At 46.5% G+C, this 20,794-nt stretch overlaps 1 protein-coding gene across 2 annotated transcripts in view; it reads left to right on the plus strand.

Moving 5' to 3' along the window:
- Positions 1–14,790, plus strand: part of RFT1 (RFT1 homolog) — a 37,443-nt gene extending 22,653 nt beyond the window's left edge. For both annotated transcript variants that reach the window (XM_055344392.1, XM_055344393.1), the window contains 6 exons: positions 36–86; positions 1,747–1,877; positions 2,983–3,127; positions 7,459–7,564; positions 13,791–14,040; positions 14,371–14,790. In XM_055344392.1, the coding sequence (XP_055200367.1) occupies positions 36–86; positions 1,747–1,877; positions 2,983–3,127; positions 7,459–7,564; positions 13,791–14,040; positions 14,371–14,538 (851 nt within the window). In that variant the 3' untranslated portion in view covers positions 14,539–14,790. The remainder of the gene's footprint in view (positions 1–35; positions 87–1,746; positions 1,878–2,982; positions 3,128–7,458; positions 7,565–13,790; positions 14,041–14,370) is intronic.
- Positions 14,791–20,794: the final 6,004 nt, after the last annotated feature.

Here is a 20,794-nt window from a genome sequence, read left to right on the forward strand (position 1 = left end):
TTGAAATGCTAATTATTTTGCTTCTCTGTTTGTAGGTGAGCGATACATAATGACTTTTTTGAACGTATTAAATTTTGGTGATCAAGGTAAGATGAAAATGCTGTAGTGAACACCATTAGTAGATACTTTCTAATATTTTTCTCAGCAGTTTGATACATTTAATAAAGAATAATAAACCTGATGATTATAAAAGATGAGGGCTGTAATAAAATGATTCCTGAAGATTGTAGGTCTTTGCAAAATCTACAGTGCATGCAGTGACTACCACCCCCCCTCCATATGACTCAGCTGGCAGGCCCTCGTTTGAGATCCCCTGGTTTCTGCAGAGCTCTGGTGCCCGTTGGAGGGGTTGGAGTGCTAAGAGAAAAGGGAGCTTATCGTGACTATCACAGATCTGCTCCATATTTATACAGCTAGATAGGTCTCAATATTTTCTCTTCTTTCTTCTTTCTTCTTTCTTCTTTCTTCTTTCTTTCTTCTTCTTCCTTCCTTCCTTCCTTCCTTCCTTCTTCCTTTCCTTCTTCCTTTCCTTTCCTTTCCTTTCCTTTCCTTTCCTTCCTTTCCTTTCCTTTCCTTTCCTTTCCTTTCCTTTCCTTTCCTTTCCTTTCCTTTCCTTTCCTTTCCTTTCCTTTCCTTTCCTTCTTCCTTTCCTTTCCTTTCCTTTCCTTTCCTTTCCTTTCCTTTCCTTTCCTTTCCTTTCCTTTCCTTTCCTTTCCTTTCCTTTCCTTTCCTTTCCTTTCCTTTCCTTTCCTTCCTTTCCTTTCCTTTCCTTTCCTTTTTCCTTTCCTTTCCTTTCCTTTCCTTTCCTTTCCTTTCCTTTCCTTTCCTTTCCTTTCCTTTCCTTTCCTTTCCTTTCCTTTCCTTTCCTTTCCTTTCCTTTCCTTTCCTTCTTCCTTTCCTTTCCTTCCTTTCCTTTCCTCTCCTCTCCTCTCCTTCCTCCCTTCCCCTTCCCTTTCCCTCTCCCTTCCCTTCCCTCTCCCTTCCCTCTCCTTTCCTTTCCCTTTCCTTTCCTTCCATCTAAGAGAACATGACCGGGGGGAGAGGGAGAGAGAATTCTCAAGCAGACTCCCTGCTGAACATGAAGCCCAGCTTAGGACTCAATCCCAGGACCTTCAGATCATGACATGAGCTGAAGTCAGATGCTTAACCAAATGAACTACCCAGGCACCCCTTTTCATATTTATTTTTGACTGTAATCCTCAGGTAATGGAAAGAAAAAATTTTAAAAACCAACTTGGCATTAGTGATTTTTTTAAGTTTTAAAATTATTTTTAAGTGATATATATTTTTTTTTAAGATTTACTTATTTATTTGGGGGAGAGAAGGAGTAGGGGGAGGGGCAGAGGGAGAGAATCCTCAAGCAGACTACCTGCTGAGCCTGGAGCCTGATGTGGGGCTCAATCCCAGGACGCTGAGATCAAGACCTGAGGTGAAACCAAGAGTTGGACACCCAACTGACTGAGCTACCCTGGCATTAATGATTTTTATAAAAGGGTGCTGGTGATAGAAATGTTCTATATCTTGACTGTATCAATGTTAGTATCCTACCTGTGATATTGTACAATGCTCTCACAAGATGTTACTTGTCAGGAAACTGGGTAATGGATCTGTTATTTTTAGAACTACATGTGAATCTCTATCTCAGTTTAATTTAAAAAATTAAATTAGAAAAACTGTTCGTGGTGCTGTGAAAATTCAAATAGAAAAACCAGTAGGAATCATCATTTCTTCCTTTTTGTCTTATAGGTGTATATGATATAGTAAATAATCTTGGCTCCCTTGTGGCCAGGTTAATTTTCCAGCCAATAGAGGAGAGTTTTTACATATTCTTTGCTAAGGTACTGGAGAGAGGAAAGGATGCCACACTTCAGAAGCAGGTACTCTTGGTCTTATGTCATTATCTCAAGTGAATTCTCCAATTGCAGGATAAACAGCAATGAGTTTCTCTTGTTTGATCTGAAATTTCCTTCTGGGTTTCATTCTTCCATCACCTTCATGAATGATGTCAGGACTCGAGCTCACTTCTTTTGCCCTGGCTTGCCCTTCCCTTCTAACCCTTAGTCCTTCCTTGTGACCTAATTCTTGAACTCTCAGAACTCTCTGCGGCTGTCCCCCGTGTGGCATAGACCACCCCCCACCACCCATGCTCTAGGCTTAGCTGGAAGAATGAGATTGTCTCCTCCATCCTCAGATTCTCAAGAACCAAAAGTGAGCCAAAGGAGGCAGAGGTTGCGGCAAGGCTTGCATATGGTGTGGTGAGGAAAGGACATGGTCATTAGGTTTCACCATACCATGTGTCTAAGCTCCTTAAATATACTGAATTCATGTGCCCAGACTGCACTCTGGCCATGGAAATCTGCCTACTCCGATTGGTAAATGCAGAAGAGATTTTAATCCAGGCATATTTGGTTGTTAGAAACCCCTTTTTCTAAAACCATTGAAAATGTCTGACTTATCTTAGAATTAAAAGGAAGCTAAGTCAGCCTCTTATGTGTCTTAGAAGACACTTTGCAAAATACAGTTTATGCACAATATCTCAGAATGAACTAATCTGGTTCTCTGTTGATTTAGGAATATTTTCCTAAGCATGCTTTGACAGGAACGTCAGGATTTGGAGACGTTTGTCAGGAGAAGCACACTGACAAAACTAGCCAGCTAGCAATTTAAAAACTTGCTGTCCATTGAAGAATAAATATCAGAGAGGAAAGTGAATGTTTCCTAAGCAACCTTTGAAATAACTTATCCTAAATGAGCTAAAAACCAAACCTTCCCTGCACTACCTATGGAGGCACAGATTGGCTTTTTTCCCTTCATTTCCCTCTTGCTAATTGACGTGAAAACAAACACAGGCTGTAGAAAAGCAAGGATACCTCTCAGCAGTTGAAAGAGTGATCTGTAAGACAGCAGAGAAGGAAAGCCAGATGTGAGGTTTTTCTTTAGCTCGTGATTCATCTAACTTCCTTCCCTCTCCCTCCACCCCAGGAGGATGTTGCCGTGGCTGCTGCGGTTTTGGAGTCCCTGCTCAAGCTGGCCCTGCTGGCCGGCCTGACCATCACCATTTTTGGCTTTGCCTATTCTCAGCTGGCTTTGGATATCTATGGAGGGACCATGCTTAGCTCTGGATCAGGTATGCACAAGAGTGTTGGCAAATTTGTTCTAATTTCTGAACAGAAACAGAAGAGTCTTTTGCAGTTCAAAAACTTGCGTGCATATATATAGGTTGGTATCTGCCAGTGTAGGGAGCGCTGTCAGTGCCTGGGGCTCTGAGACCATTCCCCACACTCAAGGTCAGAAACAGCTCAGTGCCGTCCAGGGGCTCTGGCACCAGGGCATTCAGTCTCCCAACCTCACTTGGAGAAGTCATTATGAATCCTTGGCTTTCCTCCCAGGCCTAAAATGTGTTTTGCTGGGCATTTCCCTGTGCACCCTCTGGGGTGAGGGAAGAAGGCAGAGAGCAGGTTCTAATGAGTCTCCGCTTGATACTAAACACATCTGAAGGTAGTAAATGCCACATAAATCTCACAGCCTGATGCATGAAAGTCTCTGAAGGATAACTCAGAGCCATTTGCAGAGAATAAAATTGATCTCGGCAAGTAAAATGGCATATTTAATCTAGTGACTCTTGGTTCTGGAAGGACAAAAGTATCGAATGTATCTAACTTTGAAACACCTGGTGCCCATGCCACCGAGCATCTCACAACACTGCTAGGCTTTGGGGACTTCACCAGTTTCATAATGTGCAGGGCCATACGCTGGTAGTCCATTTGCAATGTTTCATCTTGGGGTCAGCAAAGATATTTTCAGTTCCTCAGGTCACTAGACAAGAACTCTGAAGACTTCTTTCTGTGCCACATCTCAATGAAAGGGGCTTTGTCCAGTGCCATTTTACAACTTCACCGGCATGTTTTGGTCTCCACTATAATGGGCCCAAACTTTGGGTAGTAGGGAAGGAGGGGCCAAGTCTCTACCCGAGAGCAAAGGTCATTCATTTTGGAGAAACACCTGCTGTGAAACCGTAGTGTGGTTGGCAGCCGCCTGGGGCTCATGCTGTGAGGCTTGTGTTTCCATCACAGGCAGGAAGGCTCATTAGGAAGCTGGGGAGGCTCGTTGGGGGAGGCTCATTAGGAAGCCATTCTTAAGTCCTGTGCAAAGACTGGGTAGTCAACCATTTCACACAGCACTGCCTTCTAGAAAGGTGATCGCCAAGGAACAGCCTTTATTGTCACGGTCACAGGACGTGGTTGTGAGAAGGCTGTCCCGTCATTACAGTGTTCACCTGGTGAAGTAATGAGTCCTAAAAGGTATGGAACCTGATAGTTGACGGGTGAGCCTTTGGCTCAAGGGAGAGGCTGGTGCCAGTCTTGAGCCTTGGTCGTAGTTATCAGGTACAAGGGTCAGTGTTAGTTGATATCTAAGGTAGTACATTCTATTTCTAATGCCTTATGTCAGAGCCATTAATAATATTAGACTCAACACAATGAGCACTGAGTAATATATAGAATTGTTGATCACTGTATTGTATACATGAAACTAATATAACACTGTAAAAAAGCAATTTTAGACTCAAAAAGATATTCTCTTGGTATCATCTTCTGAAAGAGAAGAGTCTCAAGAATAGCCTGGTTTCTCAGTTTCTGAAAAGAATGTGCTGTTTGGTGAGCTAGGACCATTGTCATCACTTGCCTGGCCCAGAGCTCCATCAGTGTCACTGTCCCAACAGGGTCTTCTAGCATTCATCTCCTTATTGTAGCTCCCTTGTACTTTGACCAAACTCCCAGTTCTCTGTGAAGCCCATAGTGGCTCCTGGTAGTACATTGTCCCTCGTTGGCCGTTGCTGGCTTTCCTTCCCTCGTTTCCAAGCCACCCCACATCTCTTTGCTCTGCTCCTGACTCTTCAGACTAGTGCTGAATGAATTCCCCAATTTCAACCTCTTCCAAAAATGGACTTGAAGCCTTCTCCTTGAATCAGTGTTTCGTGGAAAACTTTATGTTCTCCATGTCTCAAAGTGGTTCTCTTTCTACTTTTAGGTAGACCCACACATGCCATGAGCTTTCAGTTGTGCAGTGAGAGGCACAGGCTGTGAGAGGGGCCCTGCCCCTCTCTGCCAGAGAGAAGAGGGTGGAGGGAACAGGAAGCACAGCCTTGATCCACCCTGGGACACACCCTTGGCCCTGCCTACACCACTGGAGCAATCCCCTAGCTGCAGTGGGAGCCAGGCTACTTCCCACAGAGGCTTGGGTGAAGTACAACAGGACCTGATGAAATGTGGGAATCAACAGAGGGGCCTCGGGAAATAGCTTTCTGTTGGGCTTCACAGCTGCCCCATTGGGACTCCGCATGTAATTGTTGACTGCCATAGAGGTATTCGGGGTGCCCCTGGCATGAAGATCTTTCACATTAAGCAGCTTTCATAAACTGAGTGAGTTCCAGATTCTGGGACTCTGGAGCTTTAGCCCCCCACCCCTTTTCTTTTAATGACTAAGTCTTTCTTGAGGTCTAGTTTACATGAAGTAAAATGCTTTACTCTTAAGGAGTACAGCTTGGTGAGTTTTGACAAATACATACACCCATTACCCCAGAAAGTTCTTTCAGGACTCTTTCTAGTCAACTGCCAATGCCCTCCCGCCACCACCACCCCTCCCCGCCCCCACCAGAGGCAACCACTGTTCTGATTTTTATCACCATAGATTAGTTTGCTTTTATAATTTTTTAAAAAGATTTTATTTATCCATTCACTTGAAAGTGAGAGAGAGAGAACAAGTAGAGAGGAGGGGCAGAGAGAGAGGGACAAGCAGACTCTCTGCTCAGCACAGAGCCCAGACATGGGACTCAGTCCCAGGACCCTGAGATCATGACCTGAGCCATAACAAAGAGTTGGATGCTCAACTGTCTGAGCCACTCAGGTGCCCTAGATTAGTATTACTTATAAAAGGGACTTTTTATCAGTGAAATCATACAGCATGGACACTTTGGCGGTTGGCTTCTTTCTCTCAATATACAGTTTGTGGGGTTCATCCATGTTTTTACATGGATCAGTATTTTTTCTTTTTGATTGCTTCTTTGAGAAGTATTTTTTATATGGATGCCCACAGTCTGTTTATTCTTTCTGTCGTTGATGGTCAGTTTGGACTATTATGAGTAAAACTGCTATGGACATTTTTGTATAAGTGGTTATGTGAACATGTACATTTATTTTTGTTGGATGTATATTTAGGAGTGGGATTGCTGGGTCACAGGTTGTTTTATTAGAAGTTGCTTGGCTTCCTCTTAGTAATGGCCTTCCTCAAATGGGATCAGTTCCATTTTTGGGGCTCCCAGTCTTTTGTTAGCAATTTTCTCAGAGCTTGTTAGTGAGTTATAGGACTGCATCACCATGTTTTAGCAAGAAAACATCATGGTTATTTTGATTCTCTCTGCAGATTTGTGGGTGTGTTCTGTCTCCAGTTTGCTGCTGCTCCCGAGCCCTGGGCTTCTCCCCATGGTCTTTTCTTCAGCTCAGTTCTCTTAGCATTCAGGGCCACTAGTGCCCTTGAGTGCTCAAACAGCAGAGCTCTTCATGCTGATTTAAAAAGAGAAAAGATTTGCTTACTGGCCAGATAAGCTTTTAGTTGTTAAGCAAGACATTTGTAGACTTACTCCTTTTTTTTTTTTTTTAAGATTTTATTTATGTACTTGAGAGAGAGAGTGCACAAGCAGGAGGAGGGAGGGAGACAAGCAGACTCCATGCTGAGCACGGAGCCTGATGCGGGCTTGATCCAAGGACCCCAAGATCATGACCTGAGCTGAAACCAAGAGTTGGCTGCTTAACTGACTGAGCCACCCAGGTGTTCCTGTAGATTTAGCCTTTGCCCTTTCTCTCTTCTTTTTTTTTTTAAAGATTTTATTTACTTATTTGAGAGGGAAACACAAGTGGGGTGATGGGTAGAGGGAGAAGCAGACTCCTTGGTGAGCAGGGAACTTAACATAGGGCTCGATCCTGAGACTCCAGGATCATGACCTGAGTCAAAGGCAGATAGATGCTCAACCGACTGAGCCAGCAGGTGCCTCAGTTGCCCTTTCTTGTTTAGCGTTTTATTTTTTATTTATTTATTTATTATTATTTTTTTTATTTATGATAGTCTCACACACACACACACAGAGAGAGAGAGAGGCAGAGACACAGGCAGAGGGAGAAGCAGGCTCCATGCACCGGGATCCCGACGTGGGATTCGATCCCGGGTCTCCAGGATCGCGCCCTGGGCCAAAGGCAGGCGCCAAACCGCTGCGCCACCCAGGGATCCCTAGCGTTTTATTTTAATCAGGGCTATTGAATGGTGGACATCATTCCAGATGATTAAGACTTTAGGCTTGAGCATGTATCTGCCCATGTACAATACCAGCAGGGCTCCTGACCCAGTTCTGGTGCATGTGGGCCTCCTGTTTGTGTTCTAGAGTCTTGACGGGTTGTTTCCTTATAGGTCCTGTTTTACTGCGTTCCTACTGTCTCTATGTCCTCCTGCTTGCCATCAATGGAGTGACGGAGTGTTTCACATTTGCTGCCATGAGCAAAGAGGAGGTTGACAGGTAAGTAAAGACCCTCCTTTAATCATGGCCAAACTGAATAACTTGCCAATCTTCTTTCTTTTCATTCTGAACATGCATTCACAGAAAACCCTTTTAGAGGTAACGCCTATCCCACTAGAGTAGCACCATCCCTGGACATTCAGCAGTTGCACAGGTGCCACACAGTTAGTCTTCCACACACCGGGCTGGGGACAGCAACTATCCTGTGCCTCCTTTTGGAGAAGGAAGAAATCTGGACCTGAAGGTGTGCAGAGATGGCACAGCTCTGCGCCCCCACCTCCTTGCCCAGTGCCCCAGTGGGTTACCATGGAGCTTCTTCGAGATACAGAGTCCTGTCCCTGAAACTGTGATTTGTAGGCTGTGAGGAAGTTCAGGAATCTGTGTCACCTCTCTTCAGAGAAAGGCCCATATGCACATACACATTTTGCCACTATTTTTTCCCATCCATGGACCCCAGATCAGGACCTCTACCCTGGCACCACAAACAGTGGTTCTTAGCACTGATGATCAATCAAAATCTCCCGTAAAGCTCCTTAGATGTGCAGATTCCTGCCTGCCCTTCTTCCACCACTCTCTCCTAGCACACCTGCAGAACTGGTAGGCCCCTGAGCATTTGTGTGTTTTTTAAAAGCTCTGACATGAACTAGTTTAGAGCTTCTGACCCACACCCGGGACGTATCCCAAGTGCCAGAAGTAGCATGGCAATATCTTAAGGCACCACTACGGGATGAGGTTGAGAAGGATGACATTGATAGGGAAAAAGGAGAGGAAGAGAAGGAAAAGACAGTAGAGGATGGCTGTGGGTAATGGGGCAAGCGGTCTTGGTTATCCCTCTGCCTCCTGATGCATGGGTCCTTTGGGGGCTTTTATGCTGCCTGTGTAAGGCCTTGAGTGCTTAGACCAACAGAGCTAGCATTTGAGGGGCTTGGTCCAAGGAATCTGTCATCACACAGCCCCAAGAGATTTCTGATAATAGAGCCTCAGGAACCACTAGCCCAGACCAGCTTATCAGTAAAACTGCGTGGAGCCCTATGACCCTCTACATATTCAGGTGGGTGTGGGTGAGTGAGGCCTTCACGAGGTAGTAAATACCCCAATGATGTGCAAGACACCTGATAGCTTTTAATCCTGTTATATTTCATTTTTCAGACTGCCATGTCATGACCTACTCAGCTGATTTCCCCACCTACTTTTAGCTCACAACCCGTAGTTTTCAAATATTGGTCTAGATAGGGTTTTCATTTCAGAGAGTTAAATGTGTAGCTGTAAAACTACTTTGCGGCCATCCTCCTCACCCTTTATTTTTTTCATGGATGAAAAGGTCAATTTAAGTTTGATTTTGAGATAATGTGTTTTTGTTTGAAAGGCACCTCAAACATGAAATAATTTTTAGATGTAACGTAAAACATACTGAGGCAGTAAGCCATGATGGAAAGAGCTCTGGACTAGTTATCTCTATCTGTTTGAAGGGAAATTTTGTTGAAATGATTTCAGCATTAGTATGGAAGGGGAGAGTCAGCTCGAAGCCTGCTTAAAATGTTAAAATGTCTCTTACAATCAAAGCATGAGGGAATATAATATGGACAAGTGGCTAGTTGCTTTCTTTCCTCTTGCGTGGCATTGAATTAAAAGAAACCACTTTTTTTTTTAATTTACTTATGATAGTCACAGAGAGAGAGAGAGAGAGAGAGAGGCAGAGACACAGGCAGAGGGAGAAGCAGGCTCCATGCACCAGGAGCCCGATGTGGGATTCGATCCCAGGTCTCCAGGATCGTGCCCTGGGCCAAAGACAGGCGCCAAACCGCTGCGCCACCCAGGGATCCCAAGAAACCACTTTTTAAGTTAGTTTAAGTTAGCTGTAATGGGATTTTGATGATATGTAAATGTCTGGAAAATTATTTTCATGATATGAGTCGTCAACATAGAGAAAAGACAGAACCAGAGCACCTTTTTTTTTTTTTAAGTGATTTTATTTACTTATTCATGAGAGAGACACAGAGAGAGAGAGAGGCAGAGACAGAGAGGGAGAAGCAGGCTCCCCTTGGGGAGCCCAATGAGGGACTTGATCCTGGGACCCTGGGATCATGACCTGAGCCAAAGACAGACACTCAACCACTGAGCCACCCAGGTGCCCTGAATTCTAAACTTTTTAACAGAATTCCTAGCACTGGTATGCTAAAAAGTCAGAAGCCTAAACAGAACCAGAGCACCTTCTAATGCAGTTCTCATCTGTGGTAACGCACTTCCCCTAAGAGGTAAGTGTGACTTCAGGCATGATTTTCCTAGATGTATTAAACACTGCAGCCCACCCCCCAGCCCTGGTCTGAGCACATGGCATCTGTGTTCATCACAGACCCCAGCATTTTTTCAATTCTAAATTTAACCAGATGTAAAACTCTAGCAAGGATTTTTATGGATGGGATTAGGTAGCTTAGTTAAATGTTATGATTGATTTACATTGGATGTTTCAGATTCTGAATTGGAAAAAAAACACCATATTGATAAAATCATGGGCTTTTACTTAATCAATGTTTTTCACTTGATCTTAGCCAAAAGGCCCAGAAGTGATTATCCGAACTTTTTTTTCCAAATCAGAAAAGGGCATTTGGTTGGATGTGAAATATTAGAACATCCTTTGAATTCCAAGTTGCTTTTATGTTAATAATTTCAAATATTGAAGATAATTGATGGATTTTTCAATCTGCCCTATTTTTAAAAAAATATTTATTTATTCATGAGAGACACAGAAAGAGAGGCAAGGGACATAGGCAGAAGGAGAAGCAGGCTCCCTGTGGGTAGCCCAGTGTGGGACTCGATCCCAGGACCCTGGGATCATGACCTGAGCCAAAGGCAGATGCTCAACCACTGAGCTACGTAGGCGCCCCTCAGTCTGCCCTATTGAAGAATTTTTGTTCTGTTTTGTTAATTTTTTCTCAGTTTCTTCTGTTCATCTGACAAATGTTTTTTGAGCCTCTGTTCTCTAACGGACATTTTAAGTTCCAGGAGTACAGCAGTGAAAAAAACAGACAAGATCCCTGCTCTCCTGGAGCTGATGATGGGGGAGCAAACAAGTAAATAAATAAATCTTGCACAGTACAGATAACTAAAACAGGGTTATACAGTGAGAGTGGGGCTCTTTTAGATTGGGAGGCCCTTCTGAGAAGGTGGCATTTTGGCTGGATGACCAAGCAGAGTCTCCTAGGCACAGGGGACGGTGATGCAAAAGCCCAAGACTGATTTCTTGGCCCTTGAATGTTCACCATGGAGCTGGACTCCATAACTGCTGAGTGAAGGATAAGTGCGATCTTCTCATATTGATACATGAGACACTGGCACCATCCCTATCATGGCTGCCGAGGCTGCAATGATGGCTGTGTCTTGATGTTTTCAGCCAGCACCCACGCAGGGGCACTTCAGTTGCTGCCATAGTCAACATCTTTGACTGTCCATCTTCTGATAAGCCTGATTTTAAGCCCAGTATCTTCTTGGGGCAATGGAAAAACTAAGCATTCATAAATAATTGTTATGTTAACCAAACCTTATAAAATAGTCATTATTTTCATTAATTTTGCACTGGTTTTAAAAGTGGCTGCTGCTGCTGCTTTTTTTTTTTTTTTTTTTTTTTAGTTTAATAGACATCTTTTTAGGTGAACAAACTCTACACAAAAAATATATATTGTTTAAGATCTGAGTGGAAGGGAATTTAGGTCCCAAGAGATTTTGAGCCTACTATGTTTTTTGGAAATCATTTAACTGAGCTTAAGACCTCTGAAAAAAATACAGAAACTGGTTCAAGGAAACCAGCTATTCAATTTTGAAATCATTTTGTGGGTTAAGTCAGCAAACTTAGAATTGGGGCAGTTCCTCTTTTGTGTTTCTCACACTCAAATTCACCTTGAGAAGCAGAAACTTCATCTACTGGAAGACAGAATAGAAAGGCAGTGTGGTGGCCTTGACATCAAGGTGGACACAATTGATGGGCTGGCAAGTTTATGGAATAGTAAGGATTTTGAGGAGTTTGAGCAACGATGAGAAAAGCGACAATAGACAACACATAAGGTTAGATATAAACTGGTATTGACCCAAACTCCATGATTTTTCTCAGTAACCTGTGGGAATGCACAAGGTGGGTTTACCCAAGGTGACTTAAGACTTGGCATGAGCAATGGTGTACTTTTAAATAAAGCTAACCATATTTCTTCCCCTAAGGTGGCTAGTGGGTTCTTAATGTTTACAAATACCACAGATAAAGCATTTAAAATTCTGATCAAAGCCAACTTTAATTTTTTTATCCGTGCACTTAAGGGATTATCTGATGACCACCAGGTTTTTAATCCTGACATTGGTTATTAGCTTACAAATCTTAAGGTAAATCCTTTTCATTTACCTAATGTTCAATTTCCATCAGTTTTAATGTACACCAGTATAAATACCATCACTGACTACTTTGTATGAAATTCAGTATTCTATAGACTTCATGGAGTCATGGTTAGTACCAGGAGCCCCCACCTTTTATGTGAACTTCAGTGGTACCATGGAGAACAACGCAATTTTGCCTAGTTTAAGCAGGATTTATTCTCATTTGTAAGAGAACCTTCTTGCAACAGGTTTATTCAGTTTAAAAAGTGGTATTTTAATTGCATCTTTAAATTTTTTTTTCCTGATGTGGCTTATACCTTTAAGGCTATAGGTTTGTGAGTTCTGGAAAGTTCAACAGCGGCAGCGCCCTATTCTAGTGATAAACAGTGGACCCCTATCATTATCAGCTCTTCCCAAATGGCCACACCAAAGAAGCCACACTGTTGAATTCATCCTTGCTTGAATTAGCATGAATTAGGTACTGATTTCTTTCATTATTGACATTTTACTTAGAGTTGGATGAGGATGACTTTGAAAGTTTGTGAACCTGTAGTCTCAACTCCAAGGATCTGAGATTGTTTCTGGGGGGACAAAAAAGATCATACATCTCTACTTCTTTTTGGAAAAGAGATCAGATAACTAACTGGCCTATGATGGTCCCCACCCTCAATGGCTTGTTATGAAGTTGGCCATTCTGATTATTGATCAGTAGTTGGTGAAAAACACACCTCCCTTGTTGGAGGATTGTGTGTGTGTGTGTGGTGTGTGGGTGTGTATGGTATTCCTGTTACCTCTCCGATCAGGTATATCTCCATAGCACCTGGGGCTTGGTCCACCTGAGGACCAGTACATGGGCATTCAACAGACATAGCAGCTTTTTTACCACCCTTCGTGTACAGAACCGGAGTGGCCTCTGAGTTCCCTAACTCAGCAGACAGAGCTGAGGGACCTCATGGTTTGATTCTCTCAACAACTATGTACTTAGAATGCTGGCTGCTCGCTAGGCAGAAACCAGTGCTGGACAATTTTGTTTGTGGCCGTACCACAAGCCTCTTTGAAGACCACAGCAGCTGTTTTGTCTTTGCTGAGACTCAGTTTCCCTTGCTCTGAATGGAAGGTAACTAGGCTAAGTGGAAGTTCAGCATAATCCATCCAGTGAGGAGGCCAGAGAGCTCTGGAGATGTGAAGAGCAGAGGGACGGATGTCTAAGAGTTGGGAACACTGAAGTGATTCAGGCCTACTCCCCCGTGTGCATGTCATTTTGAAAGCAAGTCACTTGCTTTAAGTGAGATCTACTAGCCAAGTTCCCAGGGCTTCTGCATTTCCCAAGAAAAGTGATGTGCATTTCCCTAAGTTTAGGTGCCAGAGTCAGGTCACTCCTTAGGCAAATTACTCAGCCTCCCTGTGCCTGGTTTCCTTGTCTGTAAAACACATACAAACCTCATAGAGTAAGGGTTCTGTGTTTTTACTCATCACTGTATCCCTGTTCCCCTGTCAGTGGCTGTCACAGAGTTTGTATTCATATATAATTATTACCTATGTCATAATTCTTGTGCCTCACATTGAAGACTTGGGCTGAACAGGATTTTTATGTGTTTTGATCACAAAGTGTCACTTAAACTAACCAATTATCCTTAAAAACCATAATATCTTGAGTTGTTAATTCCCTTACTCTTCTATTCAGGGATGAGGGGGATAGTTATGGATATCCATATAGTTATCCATATAGTGTCCACAGCTATGAAAACCAGCCGGGTTATGGCAACTCAGAAGTACTTTCTGTGATTTCATGTTACGGCCACTTGTTTTGGAACAGTCTTGTTTGGGACAAGGTACCTACTCCTCTGCTTTGTTTCCCTCTCCCCAGGTACAATTTCACAATGCTGGCCCTATCATCTTCATTCCTGGTGTTATCCTATCTCCTGACCCAGTGGTGTGGCAGTGTGGGCTTCATCTTGGCCAACTGCTTTAACATGGGCATTCGGATCACACAGAGCCTTTGCTTCATCCACCGCTACTACAGAAAGAGCCCTCACAGACCACTGGCAGGCCTGTACCTATCACCCGCCCTCCTTGGGGCATTTGTCCTCAGTGGCGGGATTACTGGTGTTTCCGAGGTGAGACTCCCTGCAGCCTTCACACTACATGCTTTTGTAGGCTGCTCACTGTTCCTGGCTCTAGGCTTCCCCTTCTTGCTCTTCCTGACCAAACTAGGCAAATATTTGCCTCCTCTTACCCCTTCCCCAAGCCTCAAGGACAGCATGGTATGATAGATGTGGCAAAACAATGTCACTAGTGGGAACACAGTAGCCCCTCGGTACACAGTTGTCATACCTTTTATCTGACTTGAAGCTGGAACAGCAAGGCCTCCGTTCTCCCTGGCTTAACCCTGAGGTAGGATGTTAAGATGGAGGGGCCATGGCAGTGACAGTGGTTTCTTTCTGCAGGTGTTCCTCTGCTGTGAGCAGGGCTGGCTGGCCAGGCTGGCACACGTGGCTGTGGGGGCCTTCTGTTTGGGAATGACTTTTGGGACAGCATTCCTCACAGAGACCAAGCTGATCCACTTTGTTAGGACTCAGTTACGTGTGTCCAGACTGGCTGACAAAACCTCATGACCTCAGATGCATTGACACCTGTGGCACCTGGACCAGCTGTGGGGCGGTGTTGTGGGTGGAACACTTTAACTGTGCACAAGAGCCCTGCTGAGGGGTCTGTGGTAGAAGAGGACCGACCCTGGCAGGCGAGACGTCAGAGAGAACCGCTGCCCCAAACATCATCCATTTGAAGTCTCAAACAGGAAGAAGGAGTTCCACTTTTAAGGGAAGACCAAAAGCTCTTTTAAAATAGACACATTATTTGTGTCACCATTTTGTTCTAATCAACAATTTTATTTTTTGGTTAACATATCCCCGTTGGGTGTGAGGGACCTAAGGAGCTGCGTAAGCCAACAAACTATATCTTGGATGTGATAGTTAACAGTAATCTGGCCCAGAAAGAGAGATGTAGCCATTTTACACTTCACAGGAACGTGTCACTTACTCTGTAAAGGCAGGAAGGAGGCCTGCTGTTGTGCACCCAGCTAAACCAGAGGTGGCCCTGGAGTGGTGGCTGTCCCAAAGCAAACCCTGTGGTCTGGGTTTTTAGAGAGGGAACGATGTTCCTCACTGAAAAATCTGGAAAATGAAAACACAAAGTCTCTCGGGTCACATTCCCCAGAGTCAACTAGGGAGTGTCGTGCCTCTTGCCCTTTTTGCCGTGTGCCTTCCCAGAGCCGGAGCAGGCTGGCCATCGGAGAAAAGGCTCTGAAGGAAGCGGTGATCCTGTGTGAGCTACATTGGCCCCCCAAAGGGAACACTGCTCATGGGAGATTACACAGGTGGCTGCTGATGGTGAAGTAATGTATATTTTCCCCTCAGAATAAAATGAGGTACATGCTATATGGCACACCCTTTCCACCGCTTCTAGTACTGGTCAGCAAACCTGAATGCCAGCTTCAGGACAAGCATGGCCAGCCCGGGGGTCTGGTGCTCCATACAACAGTGTGAGCCCAGGCCTAGGCTCATCTCCCTGCATCTCACACCCTGCACCCAGGAGGCAGCATCACTGGGCATTATTTTGAGGTGACAAAGCATTTTTCTTCTTTCAATAATATATTAATTCCTTTTGGGTGTGATTGACCTTCGGAGCTACACACAGAAACTGTATCTCAGATAACAATAGTAATCATCTGGCCATGATGTCCCAGACTTTCTGTTTATACCCAGAGAACAGGGCATCTTGCATCAGATGGTGGTTTGGCTAAAGTGCACACATTTAAATCCACTGGCTGGGAGTCAGAGCAGAAGGGCCAAGGATCAAAACCCACCACTGCACTGAGACTAGCACCCAGTCACTTGGACTTTTTATCTATTCAAAGGGGGAATGCTTTGCACTAACTGGAAAAGCAGTTAAATGTAAGATATCACTGACTAATCAGAGACCTCCCAAAAGCATGGTCGTGGTTATGCACTTAGGAGGCACGGTCAGGCTAGCTCAGAAGAATTGATTGTTCCATAGGGTGGCAGTGGGGCTACCTCCTTCCCTCGAGTGTACTTTTGTCTCTTGAGTGCACAGAAATGGACCTTTGGTCTGCAGCATGTCCTTCTCTGCTGCCCTTGACCACCACTCCCCCTCGAGCCCCGTTACCCATCCCATGCCCACTTGACCCAGACTCCAAGCATGGCCCTTAAAATACCTGCCTCAGAATTACCTGGTTGCAAGTTAGAAACGTACGTTCCCAGGACCCGCTCCAGACCTCTAGAATCATTGTCTCTAGGGACGGGGCTATGGGATCAGCTTTTTTGGCAAACCAAAGCTGGCACACCTTGTCCACCCACATCAGGGCTGGAGAACAGTTGTACATGTGTTCGCAATGTCCGTTCTCTGCTCCAGGAAGAGTTGCTGATGCCTGAACATTACTGGCTCCCCAGCTTGTGAGAGGAAGCCCACCCAAGTTTCTGCTGTGCTCTCCAGTGTGGGAGGAGGCTGTGTCTTACAGCCAGTGCTCGATTTCTCTCGTCCCGTGCAGTCCTGCTGGCACTTCTGTCGTCAGCACAGGGCTGCTGCAGGCAGGACCAGCTCCTCTTGCAATATGGTCAGCTAGGCCGGCAGCCCAGGACTCTCCCATGTCCTACTTCCCTGTTTATAGGAAAAGTAGTCCCATGGCTGAATGTTTTCAGGAAGTGGGTGTTTTCTTATTGCTAGCACCTGCCTTCTGGGCTGTCAGCATGGTGGCAGCAGGCCCTTTGCACTTCACTGACCTCTGCCTCCACCCTCTGGTGGCCTCCTGGAAGAACATTGGACCTGGCTGCTGCCTCTGAGGCTTTCCTTTGCTGGCTCCCTAAAGCCACACCAGTGCCTAAGGGTGCTTGCATACACGTGTGCTGAGCTACCTCGATTTACCCAGGAAGGGTTTCTGAGGAGGATTCACATGTTTGGCTTTAAGTACCACTTAAAATATAGTGAGGCTACTTCTCCATGGAAACAAGTCTCTAAAGCACATCCTTTTATGAAACGAAGCCTTTGCTGGTGAGAATAGCAGCATTCCTTCCTTCTGTGCTGCTCTGGCTACATGTATGTGTTGGTGACTTCAGGTTTGGCCTGTCAGGTCCCTTGGTGAGGGGACCCCGCTGCCACACTACTTACTGCTCGCTCGTGGCTCTAGGGCTGCTGTGTGCTCTGTCCCACTCCCAGCCACTTGCCAGCCTGATTCCAGCAGGACACACCCTCCTGCCTGTCTCCTTTCATTGTGAATATGTGTTGCTGGTTTCGTGGCAGTCTCCTGATTTTAAAAACAAATCAATGCTTTTCTTCAGCTCTTTTCCTTCCAAAGAAGAAAAAAAAAATCAAAAGGAAGGTGGACCAATAGCTTGAGTACGTGAACCATCTTTATTCCTCATGGGAACTTTTTTCCCCACACGGGTGCTGTGCCTGGGCAGTGGGTCCTGGCTCTGAAGAGGGGCCGTTGCCTGGCCTCTTGGGGAGCCTTCTGTGTCCAGGGCAGAAAGACTTGGCAGCACGCTTCTGCTTTTCCCTTCCCACCCCAAGCACTATTTCCCTTTGCTTACTGTGCATTTTTCTCTCCTGTTTTCTCTGCCTGGTCTGGTCCTCATCGTGGTCATTTTTTTTTTTTTTTAATTAACCAGCCATTCTTTGACGGGTGAGGGCCCCTATATTGGACTGGTAGGGCAAGTGTGTTAATTTAGACTGTGATTTTGGGGGAGTCCAGGGTGCCCTCTCCCCTTTATCAGGTGCCGTACCATGTATTTGCTCTGGACATTGGACTTGTGAGCCAATCAGCTATTGTTTTGTTCTACCCTGCTTGCTGTCCCTGGGTGAGGGAGCCTTTACTGTCAGTATTTCATTTGCTAATTAACTTTCAAAGGTTAAAAAAAAAAAAAAGATGCTTTGTTTGAAGAATTTGAGGGGAAGGAAGACTCCTATTGATTTGCTGCTTCAGTCTGACCCCAATTACCATGGCATCATTAGTCCTGCTATTTAGCGTCAGTTCCTTTTTTAACCAGAGTCGTCTGGGTCCATCACAGTGAAATTGGAAAACTGGGCTCCTAGCATCCCTCGGCGTCCCTTAGGGGCCTGATGAAGAAGGCTTTATAAATACTTCTTAGTTAACAAGTTGCTGGGTCCCCCCGTCCCAAAGTGCAGTGGATTCTTTGCCCAGCAGCTTCTCCATTATCCCTGGACAGTGCGGCTTAGGTGGAAGGTTCTGGAGGTGAGGTGCAGGGGGTTAGGTCTTCCCTTCGGGACTAGTGCTCCCCAGAGTCAGTGTACCCAGAACCCCATGCCAGCCTCTGCAGGCTCCAGCACCCTCATGGAGACCCTCCCCACAGCATGCCAGAGCTAGTGCCCCCCGCCCCCAATCGAATTTAACAAGCGTACAGGTACACAAAAGTTGTAGTTGGCAAATTGGCGTGCTGTTTTGTCCCTGGGTCGGGTTCCTGAGGAGTTGGCCCCTAGATGCTGCCCCCACAAAGCCCAATGAATCAAAGGCCCCAGGAGCTGGGGAAGGAGGGAGGGGTGCCTGTGAAGCCACCTGGCTGGGAGGCTGGAGGCGGGGCAGCTCCTGGCCCTCGTGCTGGGCTGATCCTCACCTCTCCTAGGGCCCAGACGGTGGGCAGTGCCAGGGGTATGCTGCCTCAGGGTAGAGGCCTGGGCTCTCCACTGAGGAGACGTCCTCTTTCCCCACTTTTACCTCCAGCTCCCGATCCTCTCAGCTTTAATTTCTGTTCCCAAAGCAAAGCCCCTGCAGGAGAAAGGGAGCTGGCCCAGAGGCTGTGGGTCATGTTTAAGTGAGCCAGTGGCTGGGCCGCCCTTGAGGCAGCTGAGCCCCCATTCAGTCAGCTCTCACTGGGCGTGCGCCATCCAGGGTTGCCCCTTCAGCCTCAGGAGCGGCATGAGGGCCCATGACAGAAGAGCTGACTTGCGAAAGAATCTAAGCCACCATTGGTTTGTCTCATTTCCTCCCTCTGTCCTCCCATAAATGTGTCCCCAAATTATTACTCTCTTGACCCCGCTGGCTAGTGTTGCCCTGGCCTGACAAATGCATTTGGCAGAGGCCACCTGGTTCCCAGTGCTTGGTGGGAAAGGAGCCTAAAACACTGGGGGCTCTGGGTCCTTGCATCTCATCTGCACTATCCTGTCGCAACGCGGGGCCTTGAAGCCAGGCTGTGATGCCGTCGGAGCAGGCAGTGAGCAGGGACAGATTAAGACATGACTGCGTTGGTCACATTGGACATGACAGCTGAGCAGTGTGTTTCTGGTTCGTGTCTGAGAGACCCTGACACCCTTTTTCAATTATGTGGGAGTGACAGTGTGTGGCTTCCACACAGCCATATCTGGCAGGGGAGAAGTTCTGGAATGAAAGCATGACTCACTTTGGGCAGCCCCGGTTGTCTTCCCAGCTCACCTACCCCTCCCTTGTGCTTGCTTTTGAAAATGAGAGAGAGAATGGTGTACAGGGTATCAGAGGGCCTCTCCTAGGTGGCCTTTCAACTCTGAGACAACCAGGTGACACAGGGGCCTCCATCCTTTCCATAGGTGCACGAACCGCCCCCCCCCCCCCCCCCCCCCGCCAGAGCTGGTTGACTCCAGCCTCCCCAGTCTTGGAGCATGCTCTTGTCCAGCCCTCATCAGGGCCTGGCATGGCCGTGGGGGGAGAACGATGAAAACAGGAAAAGCCAAACTCTGCAGCCATGACAAAAATGGGAATGTTTTCCTCCACGAATAATCTCAACCAAACTAGGGAATGTTGCTAAAATAGCTTCTGTATCCCCTAGGGCATTAACAATTTTATTAACAAACCAGATGAGCAGAGTGCATTTTTATATTCCTGAACCAGAGCCCAGGATTCCTTTCTCTCTGTGGCTCATGGGATCTCTGAGTGGCATCTCTCCAATGACAAGAGAATGTCTTGCAGGTGTGCAGATGTCAGGCTGTGGGGGGCAATAGAAGGGACAGAGCTCCTTGCCATTTTTTCTCTTGTATCCCTGAGTGAAATCCTGTGGCTCTCTGGCTCCCCAGCGGGGCTGATGGCATGATGCCCAGGCACTCTGGCGACTTGTCTTCGCCTCCCCCCAGCTCTCCTGCAGCAAACCTGCAAACACAGGCCTGAGAGTTGTGGGGGTACAGGACCCCAGAGGTGTCCTGCCTGTGGTGTTTCTCCCATCTGCACTGTCACTGAGGGAACCCACTGGTTCCACATCTGCCTTCAGAAGCACGCGAGTGGGTTTGGCTTGCTAGACGGCATGTGGTGATGCACACGTGCCATCGGTTATACCGCAGCCTGGCTGTCCTCTCCTAACTCACTGGGTGACCTTGAACCCCTCTCTCTGCCAATTACGGAGTACTGAGCATGTGCCTGGTACTCGGTGACCGCACACCTGAGACGTGTTAGTGGTTAGATTTCCCAGCAGCCCCATCCGTTGTCCACGTGTACAGAGGAGGAAGCTGAGGCACAGAGCAGTGGCTTGATTTGCCGTGGGCCAGCCAGCTAGGAAGAGGGCGGCAGACCTGGGGGTCGGCCCGAGCCCCACCCATTTACCTCCGCAGGTGCCATCCTCCCTGATCTGAAGGCCCCGGGCTATCTGTGGCGCTAACGCCTGAGTGGGCGCAGCCGCTGTCCTGCTTCTCCTCCTGCCCCTCCTCCTGCTCTGCTGCTCCTCCTGCTCCTCCTGCTCCTGCTCTGCTCCGCTCCTGCTCCTCCTCCTGCTCCTGCTCCTCCTGCTCCTCTTCCTGCTCCTCCTTCTGCTCCTGCTCAGCTCCTGTTCCTGTTCTATTCCTGCTCTGCTCTTACTCTGCATCCCCTCCTGCTTCTGC

This window comes from Nyctereutes procyonoides, unplaced genomic scaffold (genome assembly GCF_905146905.1).
Source record: "Nyctereutes procyonoides isolate TBG_1078 unplaced genomic scaffold, NYPRO_anot_genome, whole genome shotgun sequence".
Taxonomy (NCBI): Eukaryota; Metazoa; Chordata; class Mammalia; order Carnivora; family Canidae; genus Nyctereutes; species Nyctereutes procyonoides.